Genomic DNA, 11,626 nt, shown 5'->3' on the forward strand with positions numbered 1-11,626 from the left:
CACCGCTCCTGCATTGCTGCCACAGTTGCCAGGTTGCAGAGTGAGGCTTTTGGGAGCGATTGTTCTTCCTCTGTGGCTTAGATCAACTGTGGTCGCAGGGCGGTAACCCAGGGGTACCACTGCGAACCCCTCATTACAAAAATAGGTATTAGTAGATAGTCTGTAAAGAGAAGATTACCACAGAATATCATCCTGATTGTTTTCTTAGGAACAATGACGAGTTTATGGTGCTTAAACCATGCAGTTCTTACTCAGGCAAAGTGCTTGTTAAGTTTTATTGGTGTGCTTTACATATGTATTTGCAAAGAAAGCAGATAATTTCAGCAAGGCTGAACTTACCAGTACTAGCCCCACTCTCACRTAGGAGGACTTAGCCTTCCAGCACTACTTGTGAGGCACCAACCCATGCAGTTGTTGTGCCTCTCTGTCACAGCAGTGCTGGCAGCTTACGTGGGTCACGTTACACTGCCTCATTCAGGGTCTTGTTCAGTGCTTGCCCTGTAGCAGCAAAAGAGGAATTTGTCATGAGCTGGCGTCTGTGAAGCAGCATTTGCCCTCAGCAAATACAACTGGAGCCTTACAAAGTTTCAGGAATCTGGCAGTTCCTGGCTTGATTCCAAACGGTTATGACTCTCTGATGCCACAGGGCTGGTATGCTTTCCCCACTTCATTTTGCTGTTTTTTCAGGTTAGAATCTCCCTCTTTGGCAGGATATCACAGAAACTGTTTCAAAAGAGAGGTAGGAATATAAGGTACAGAGGAGAGCCTCAAAATAATAATAAAAAAAAGAGATAAAAAGACACATTTCTGGGGGATTTTACAGTAAGTGCCTTATTGTGTCATCAAAGAAGCCCTTTACTTTCAGGCAAACAACTTCCTCAGCAGTAAAACTAGAACTTCTTTTATACATGGAAAGTTAAGACAGGGACCTAGATTACAGGATCATCATTTAATATAAATACTTGATCATAGCTGTACCTCTGAGTGCTGAAATGTAATAGGTGCTGTTATAATAATTTTATTCTTCAGCATCAAAACAGCAGTGATTGTTTATAGCTTTTGTGTACCTGCTTCTCTGGATACATATATTTTTGGGAAGGTTCTGCATCCGTCTAGCTGCAAGGATCCCCTAAACAGGATGAACTGCATTTTGCACTCACCTGCAACCTGTGCAGAGGCAGAGATAGCAATCAGCTGTGAAGCTGGGAGCATGATTTTATAATGAGCAACACAAAGCTCAGACAACTGTGGGGCCATCAGCTCAGAGCTTCAAAGTATAGTGGTGTCCTGGTATGTCACAGCAGCACTCAAATGCTGCATGTGCTACTGCAGAACAACCCACTGCATACACTATAACAAAAAGCTGAACCACAGAGAGGAGATGGAGGAGAGGAAAATAAAGCATCGGAATTTAGTTAAACTAGCAACACCTGTCTGTACCCAGCCAAAGCCTCAGCTTGCATTGGAGAAGGGGCTCACTGTCTAAGTGCAGGGCTGGCTCTGTAAGGGAGCACTGCTTCCATTCACTTTCAGGTGCGATCAGGAGTAATGCCACAGTAACTTTATGTGCTATAGGGTTCAAGCATGGTGATATAAAACAGGCGGAGAAGGAGAAGGCACTCTGCTAGGAGAATGTCTGCTAAAAACTCTCTAGGAATGAGTTGTGGTTTGCAACTTATATAAAGATTAGGAAACATTAAGAAGTCATGTATTACACAACATGTCAGTGATCCATGGCTTTGTCCATTTTAATATTATTTTTAAGAGGCAAAAATAGCCATTTATTATTATTGTACAGGACTGTGTGTCTTTCATAAGTCAATCACTGTTGGTGGTTGAACACAGAGAGAAGTAAATCTGTCCCAAATCTGCCTTCACTTACCTACTGGTTCACTCAGGAGTGCTGTTCTTCAGGCCAAGTGTTAAAATTATGTTTTGTGGGCTTGTTGAGATATTGAAAGATTTGAAAGAAGAATGGATCACTGCTGTTCTTTCCAAGCAATGCTTATTTCAGTAAACTAGAATCTTGTGCTCAAATTCGCATCGTTGAGACTGCTGAACCTTTCAGTACCTCTTGCATTTGTTTGCAGATACTTCATTACTAGTATTTAATTTGACTTGCAATGAGTTTTGAATTCAGCTCTTCTGTCTTTGATTGGAGCTGACTTTCCCTTAGAAAACTCCTTTAGAGCTTTAAAGCTGTAAAGACAGCTGAGGCTTTCCACTCTCCTTCAGGGCCCCCCCCTATACTGGTACCATCTCACGTGTTCTCCATCTTGAGGCACCATCTGTAGTCTGATAAAGGTGACGCTAAAACTTCCTTGGAGCATAATTAGGGTAACTGCCCATGTTACATAAATGGATTGCTATTAGCTGAAAAAGGTAGTAATTAATTTTTTGCTGCCAGTCAGAATTTAGCTTTTTTTCTCTTTATGCCTTTCAAAGCTGTCATGTTGACACCTGTAGTCATCAGTCATGCTGGTAGTATTTATATCATTTACAACAGATATAAAATCAGTGGAGCATGCTGTCATATGATAACAAGATAACGTGCTTATGTGAAAGTATCAACAGAATACCACTCCCTGTGCTGCTATCTTGGATCTCCTGCCCTTTCTGCAATAGGTGGCTGCTGTGCTGTTCCCAATGCTCAGCTGACTGTTAATCTCTTAACAAGCACTGCTAAATGACAGATCTCACTTTTTGTCAACTGACTTAATAACATTTGTACTTTCTGTCTGGTCTAGCATGCTATATGCCCTTAATGAAAATGTGCATTTCTTACACTGCAAAAGATGATTTAAATCATATTTAGCTGAGCTGTTGCTGTCACTACAGGTATTCTATTTTCTATTCAGTCTCTCATCATCCGGTTCTGTCGTTACATCAGGAGTGTCACTCAGGCCACTGATGGACAAACTGTACTTGCTTTCTAATTCTGCATTGCATAACAATTAATAACTATCATATCTAACATTCAGCAGCAAGGAGGTGCTGGGCAAATGCACTTTTTCCACAGCAGAGCAAGAGGAGGAAGGAGTGCTTTTGTCCTCTCTTTAAATCATCATTTTGGTTGCAAGCCTGGGTTTCCTCTTCATCAGAAGACGGCTTTCTTCCACCTTCTATCCTTGTTTGACGCAGCTCCTCCATAGAGAGGTGTGGGAAAGTGCACCTGCGTGAGATAAACGTAGTAACATCAGAGTTATTTTAAGAAATTGTTAAAGGTCTTGGAGGGGTGGGTGATGTGCTGTTTTGCTCTCGCCATGATTTCTTGCTCTGCAAAGCACTCCTTGAAGTCTGGAAGGAACAAGCTCAGTGTCCCACCACTTACAAACTCCACTTGTTCTATGAGAAAGAAAAAGCTCCCCATTGTCTAAAGATGTGAACTGGACCAAAATATATAAAGGTAATCAAGAAGATGGGTTCTCTTCTGAGTCCTTTCTACGTTGGACTGGTGCATAGACCCTTTTCCATGTGCAGGAATAAATGGCAGGAGAGGGTATCCATTCCATTTTATGTTTATTATGAAAGTGATTTTAACAAAAGTTTTATTACATGCTTCATTTTGAGCTTTGACATAGAAAACAAAGCTATTAATATACAGAGGCAAAAGGATATGTATTTTCTTATAACATACATTTACAACAACATTTTCTACTATGAATCTGACAGTATTGTTAAAATATTGGTAAAGCTTAGACCACTGTATTTTATTTTCTAAGTATCCAATTTTGTACAGTTATCACTATCTTTGCTCTAAACTATCATGATACATTTCATATGGAAATAGCTGTTTGTACATAATTTACATAGGTAATAAAGCTTAGAAGTCTCAGCAGCATTTACAAGGGTTTAGTTCAAAATGTCACTCATGCCCAGTGATCTACACATAGCAAATCAGTACAGAAACCAGTATTACACATCCAGGTAATTTTTCGCCAAATCTAGTTTACCAGAAATTCTTGTTTAACAAATGATGGACAGGATCATAATGAACTTTACATAGGTGAAACTCTCACTGACCTCACTGACAGTTTTGCCAACAAAGGACTCTATGATCAGATCCAATATATAGTTTTATCACTCCCACTGCCACCTAGGAGCACAGATATACCATACTCTTCCTTGTCTTCATGCTACATTTGGGCATAATATTTTGAATTCCCTTTTATTTCTGATTTTTATGTTGTTCCTTATCCTAATGATGTAATAAGACATAGCACTAACTTTAAAATACATACTCTTTATATGTTATGAAAATGGTAAGCTCTTCAGAATGACACTTGATAGTCAATTCTGTGAAAATTAGTGAGTTAAACTGCCCCAGCAACCCTCTCAGTGAGACTGCAGAAATAACAGGAGCAGTAATCTAGAAGGATAAATCTCACTACTGACCACATGCATGCCAGTGTCCTATAGTAGATTTTTAATCATCATGTTGAGTATCTGCTGCTGTCAATGCAAATTAGCGGCCTTTCCAAGGTATAAAACACAGAAAACAATATTTACAAAATAATTTTAATTAAAAAAGTAACAAAACTCTAAAAAAGACATTTTCACAATCATTAAAATAAAGTTTAATTAAGCAAAGCCACTTCTTTTCCTAGATATTGAGAAATTCAGCTAAAACTGAATTGCAGTTGTTTGTATATGTTTAAACTTGTTATCTCTGCTTTCTGAATACAGATGGTTTAAATTATTACATTTAATGGTACTTCTGTACATTTTACTCTTGTATATTACATATTAATTTTATAGATTAAAAACTTAGTGATGAAACAGAATAAATAAATGAAATAACAAACAGGAATTGTATATATTCAGATACTTAGATAACAGGTTTTTTTGCCATTAAGAGTTTGTTTCCCAGTATGTTTCTATTCAGATGGAAAATGTGATGATAAAACATGACACTTCTTCTAAATCCAAGTCTGATACTGAGGAATAAGTTTATATTATCCTATAAATTTTTCCCTCCCTCCATAATTCTTATGGGAGACAAAAGTCTTTTTTTTTTTCCCAAGTGCTTACAATATTCTCTTATCCTAGAAAACTATTTCATTAAAGTTTCAAAGTATTGAGAGTTTATAGAACTTCTCCAGTTACTACCATTCCTGTCAAACAGTGGCTTTAAACTACGAAAAAAATGCAACTATGAAATCATGACATGGGTACAAGTAACTGGGTCTGTTGCTCATTCCCATAATGCAAAAAAGGGAAAATCCAGACCCCTGAGGTGGTTGAGAAATTTGCCACTGAATTCAGTTGGCTGAAGATTTTGATCCAGCTTCTTTTTTTAATAGCATTCAAAGCTATTTAGAGTCCAGACATCTGCACTGTCAAAGACCAGTCAGCAGTACCTGTGTAAGAATCATACCACTACTTTTGCTCCTGAAGAGTATATTAAAAATTGTTATCTACAAGATTAAAACAGTGTTCTTTAGAGACAAGACTGATCTGACACATTCAAGTCTGTTGGGCAGGCTTACAAAGGGATGCAGGGTTGGGTTCAACTTTCTTTTTTGAAAATTTAATGCCTGTAAGTATGTTTCTTGTTTATGTGGCATCATCTGTTCTACTTACAGGACCGAGGATGACAGATTAGCTGTGCTCTTTAGAAACCACCTGACAAATCAAAACACAGACTCCCTGAAAACTCTGTGACCAAGCCTGTGCTTATTTAAGCTAGTCTAAAACTTAGTAAATCTACTGGTGTCAGTAAGCCTACCATAATATAAAGCTGGTGCATGGGAAGGATCAGTCTAAATGGTTTTTCCCCCTCTTTCTTTGGTACAGTGTTGTTTTACATGTTACAACAAAGACATATAGAACATGTTTGTCTTTGAACTGTATTTAAAATTTTAGGTCTGAAAATCCTCTGCAGATGAACCCTTTTCCAGTATGTTTGTCTCACCAATGAGAAAGAGACATCACTTACGGTGAAAGTTAAGCAAAATGCATTAAGTGAAGAATTTCACAGATGAAGTACGAATCTTTTCAAAGATTCAGCACAGGGACAGGGTGGTTTTCTTGAAAGTTCAGCAATTCTTCCTGCTGCCCTACTTCAATAACTAAAGACTCACCAAAGGGAACTTAAAGCCTTTTCAATGTACACTGTACACACACATGCTGGCTGCCCATCAAGAATTGCTCGTAGGGCTTTGTATGCTGTGATTTTCCATATTCAGAGGAAATGAATGTCAATACAGAATGTCAATAAAACATGACAAAAAAGAAACAATTTTTTTTTTTGGTAGGGCAGCAGTTCCTACAGAAATATAATTATTGGAGACATACATCTGATGTGAAAACCAGATGCATATTTTGGCTCACTAAAGTTTGGGAAGTTCAGGCATAGGGCTTTTGCTGTGCTCAGCTWAAAAGAACTGTACCAATTATCACCAAATTGCAGAGCCAGGTTTGAAGAGTAAACATGAGACTAGACTCAATCTTCAGTGACCATAGCACAGTGCAATTTAACTTTATGGTATGGAGGAGGCATAGTGAGGAAATAAGTTTTTCAGAAGTTGGTCTTTAGGTAAAAAGCTAATATATGACAGAGGGAGGGAGGCAGATGGAAAAAATGGTCTGAAAGTAGACTTCAGAAGCTTTATATCAAGTTTTAGTGAACTAAATCTTCAGGCAGTATAAATCTTGCTATTGCGGGCAAGGTGCAGGTAGCAATTTGGCCCATTGAACACAGACTCCTGATGCTTCCTGTACTGAAATGACACACACACAAACACACGCACATGCACTTTGCCCACAGCAATCACTAACAAGCGCTGTCGTGGGATGCCTTAGGGCTTGATTATTTAGCAACTTCTGATGCACTCTGCTGGCTTGCAGCAGGTATGCAGGCTGCTGTCTGGTGGCACATGAGAACCTTCGGATGAGTCACCACCATCTCGCTAAAAAATAAGTGCAGGAGGAGAGGCTTAAAATGATAAGTGCTACAGGTGCAACTTTTAAGCATACAGACATTTGCAAATTGAAAATAAAAAGTTCAGTTTGTGATGTGGAATTAGGCAATCACAAATTAGGCTTCTTCAACCTCTCTGTAGTAGCACATAAACATGTTGTTGCACCTATCCTGCATACAACACGTAATGCTATAAGACCAAATACAGGGATGTATTTATTGATTAAGTTTAAATGCAGCATTTCATGTTTACAGTAAAGGACAAAATTTTCTATTCTGCAATGTATTGATTGATTTCATGAAGCTGGTTTTCTTAAAGAGGCCCTATTCTCCTTGCACGGGTTTGGATTCCCATGTAGGTTTTCTCCACAAAGACGACATTCCTTGTTGTTGTACTGTTATTATAATAGTAACCATGTTTTAGGAGAATCCTGACAATGAAAGCATCAGACACCTGTATTAACAAATGAGAAGCTCAGCTCTATTCTATTTGGTGAATGCCAGTTTCTGTAACTATAAATATAGTGTGAAGAATCCTTATGCCCTTCTGAAATTGATAAGATACTTTTGGATGGAATTCTTCAAAGCATTTCTTTACTTCTAGTGCTGATGTAAAAATTATGTGGTCGTAAAAATCAGCATATTTCAACTGAAATTTGCTTAGTCTTCCATACCCTTTGTCATTACTTATTTTATTAGAAATTTGCACATCCAATGGCATTTCTGTGCAGAGCTGTCAACATTCAAAACCTGACTGTTTTCTAAATATATCACATAAGAAACCCCCATGTATTCAGAAGCATTTCACTATATACTTATGAAGGCCAAATTATTCTCTTTCTTTCTTTGCTCTCAGAGAAAAAGCATAACAACACAAAATCTGCTTTTGCTACAGGAGAAGTCACTGAGCGCCCAGTCCTGCCTGCAGAGTCCCTGCCCTGACATGGCTCTGGGGAATACGGGCCAACCCAAACCTCCCACCTTGCCYGTCAGGATGAACTAGGCAAAGCACCAGTTTTGTCTAGTGTGGTTGTAAGCTGGGGCGAGCTGTCCCAGCCTAAGTGTGGCTAGTCCTATAGTCGTGGTGTGCAGCTGTGCCCGTGTTCCCCCAACCGTGGCCACAGCCAGGACAGGTCCCTCCTGCAGGCACTGTCTGGCCCTGGGATCCCCCTCCTTGGCTGAGAACCTGAAGCAAGTTACGGTGCTGCCAGCGGTTTCTGGACATGTACAGCAGTGACTTGCAGCTCTGTCCCAAAAAGAAAGTTTGTCCTACATGTCACCACTATTTACAGTGACATTATGACCAAACTTGCGAGCTGCTAACCAGAAATTTTAGCAGACATTTTACTAAAGCCACTGCTCAGCATCAGGCTCCAAACTTCTCTTACTGAAGTGTGCCATTTTAACGATCATTGTTCATCCTTCAGGAAATGAAGAAGTTTTTTTTTTTTTGTTAAATTTTGTGACTTCGGTTGAGAATTCTAAACAATTTCCCAATATTTGTCAGTAGGAGGGCTGTAATCCTCACCAAATCATTCTGGATAACCTATCAGACTTTGAAATACTAAGTTTAGTTGAAGTGTTTTTTAGCTACAGACTTATACATGACTGAGTATCTAAAAAGATTCCTGCTTTTTAAAGATTCATTTTTTCTACAAATAACTTCTGTTAAGAAAAAAACACATGTAGTTCTATTTTTTTCATTCCATGAATACACTGAATCTAGGAGTGATGATATGTTCTCCTTCGAAGGTCACCTTTAGTAACCCACAGTGAATATATAATAAAAGTAGTTTCAACATCGCCACAAAAAAATTAGGTTTAACAGCCTTTAAAAAAAGACTTTCATGGAGATGTTACATTTTGAAACATGGGTTAAACTATGTAAATATATTTTTTAAAACAAAAGCTCTTCAAAGGACTAAGATCCACAAGTGAAAGAACAGATTTGTTAGACTGTGAGCTGAAACTGTTTAGGCACAGAAAGAAAAAATTTATGCTCTTCAACAGAAAAGGAAAGAAGGCAAGCAAAAATACCGGATGGCTAAGTGGAAAAACTCAATACACTATTAAAGGAGTCTCTTAGAAATGGAATATTCAACCACTTGTAGCCAACAGAAAACAACTTAAATATAATTTAAGCATAATTTTAAACAAAGACATAAAAGGCATAAAAAGTTAGCTATAAACATACTTAAATGTAAGCCTTTGAGAGCATCCCCCCAAAAATGCAGTAAAGCAAACCTGTCTCTTTATGTTAGCCTTTTCCTGAGAGGATGTTGGCACGATGGTTAATTTCCACGTGTAATAAAATTGTAGGATCAAAGGGGAAGTGGTATATAAGAGGAAGGGACTTAAAAATAAAGAGACTGCAATGCTAATAAAAACAGTCCACTCTCTCACTGAAATTCACTCCTGTGCCAAGGAACAGGAGGGAACACAGGATTTATCATCGTCTTACCCACCAGCTACCTGTCGCCCATGGAGGAAGGAGACCATGAGGCTGTGCTCTCTGGTGTGGGGTCTGGGCAGCTGGAGAGTCGCCTGAGACTGGTGTGTGCCGCGGCTGCAAAGGGGTAGTAAAAGGGAGCGCTGGGTCTCCAAAGGCTGCAGGACCTGCCCTCCACGTCTTCAAAGCAGGCTGCAAAACTGTGTCCCATTCCCCCCACCCTCCCTGTGTAGAGTTWGGGCACCTGATGGAGGCACGTTCACAGTGTTTTATGGAGGACAGATCTCACTTAAAGACTGAGCTCCTCTCAAGTGTGCTGTCCTCCAGGTACCTCCTGGCCAGGGTATGAGGGGTGCCCAAAGAAGCGGCAATAACTGACCCTTTACTGACCAAGATACTGGAGAGCAGCTGCATCTTAACTGATGTTATTCTTCCTGGAATAATGTATGCTGAAAGAGATTGTCCAAGAAAAAAACATTATCCAGTATTATAAAACTCCAAAAGGCTTCAGTTTGGTGTTAACAGAAGTGACAAGCACTTGGAGAAGTCATTTAATCATCTAAGCGAAGTTACAAATAGATATGAGTAAACAGTGTGTGGGGGAGTAAAGATTTAAGCATGAATAATATTTACAGTAACTAAAGATAACATTACTAATGTACCCACAAATAGAAGTATATATTTATATATTTATATATTGTACTTAATTAGATGCTCTATTAACGCAAAGAAAACCAGACTATTACTTTTGCTATTGTTGTTCATTTCTCATCTATCCTATTGTAAATGCCTTCAAAGGGACCAATTGGTGTATAAAACTCCATAGCTACATCAGTTTCAAGAAAATAGTAGATAGTGGTAAACCTCTGAAGAAGTTTAGAAGAGGACAGATAAAATGTTGGGGCATGGGACTCAATCTTATGTAATTCATAAAACAAAATTATACATCTGTCTCTTTTTTTCCCCTTTCTTTTCTTCCCTTTTGATTTCTAGTTGAATAACGGTTCCACTAAACCACAAAGGAGAAATAACAAAATTTAGATTGTTTTGTTTTCTTCTAAAGATTCAAATATAAAGTTCAAGTGCAATTCAAAATCCAAATATTATTTATACTACATACTTCTTTCTACAACAGGACTTATCTGCAGGTAGTTTAATTGGATTTGAATAGTTCCCTTCTGTGCTTTGAAGAACCTTTTTTTCCTGGAAAATAAAAAGCTAGAAAGAATATTTTCTACGAAATGTAATTTCAAATGGAAAGTGAAGACACACTAGTGCAGACACAACTTTGGATCTTTAACTAGATGCACTCAATGATCCACAATTATTTTTCTTTGTAGTAAAAATTCCATTCAGAACATTGGCTTTTAACAATTATAAAACATTATAGGTATTCTTCAATATACAATTGAAAATAAAGACTGCAAAAAAGAGCCTTCAAATCAGCAAATGTTTCTACTATGGAGRAAATACAATATTTGACAAGAATGCAAAGTAACCCCAAATTGAATACCACTAGACTTATTTGTATGGTCGTAGAAATCTGGAAACTTTTGAGCGCAGTAGCTTTATAAATGATCTTGGAAACATCTCTTTTGACTCTTGTGCTGTGTACTTGAAATAGTTCTGTGGGTGTGCCAGGACATCAAAGAGAGCTTTGATCAGTTTCTTGTCCTAGGGGAGACAACATAGACGTTAGACACGAGCAGTGGGTGGACTTAGTTTCTGTACAGCTTCAAAATTAATGAACAACAATCAATCATATAGATTTTTTTTTTCAAAATGCCATCCCAGGTAAAGCAGTGTAAGGGAGCTGTACCCCATGTTGCCTGCGGAGATTTATGCTGCTGACATGTTTTACCGTGCTCTCTGGTTTTTTGCAATTAGTGTTCCTCGAAGGTAGTAAATTGAGCATATAGCTGCTGGGTTAACCACAAACTGGCTGTATAAGGTAGGTATTAGCATTGCTAATGTCTCCTCCTGCCCTTCCAGGAGCCTTCCCTCCATGAAGGAGAAAGCTGGTCTTCAGCAACACTGAGCTCTGCGAGGACCTTATCCTGCCCTCTCGTGAACCTTGAGTCAGAGCCTCACCGAGCCCCTGCCGGACCTCACATGTGGGAGTCAAGACCTGAGTGACCCAATACTCATGGGGTTGGGGCTGGGTGCCCGGTGGGAGTGGGTGTTAATCAGTTTCCCTCTTTCCAAACCATACACTAACAAGGTTGAATTTGGTCTTCTGAACAAGCTTTTTTGTT

General features: G+C 38.7%; 1 protein-coding gene across 1 annotated transcript in view; it reads right to left on the minus strand.

Moving 5' to 3' along the window:
- Positions 1-9,910: 9,910 nt before the first annotated feature.
- The window catches only part of SCUBE1 (signal peptide, CUB domain and EGF like domain containing 1), a 219,319-nt gene continuing 217,603 nt past the window's right edge, over positions 9,911-11,626 (minus strand). The window contains exon 23 of the mRNA XM_026067845.1: positions 9,911-11,045. Coding sequence (XP_025923630.1) covers positions 10,893-11,045 — 153 coding nt within the window. The 3' untranslated portion in view covers positions 9,911-10,892. The remainder of the gene's footprint in view (positions 11,046-11,626) is intronic.

The sequence above is a fragment of the Apteryx rowi genome, unplaced genomic scaffold (assembly GCF_003343035.1).
Source record: "Apteryx rowi isolate R43461 unplaced genomic scaffold, aptRow1 scaffold_263, whole genome shotgun sequence".
Taxonomy (NCBI): domain Eukaryota; kingdom Metazoa; phylum Chordata; class Aves; order Apterygiformes; family Apterygidae; genus Apteryx; species Apteryx rowi.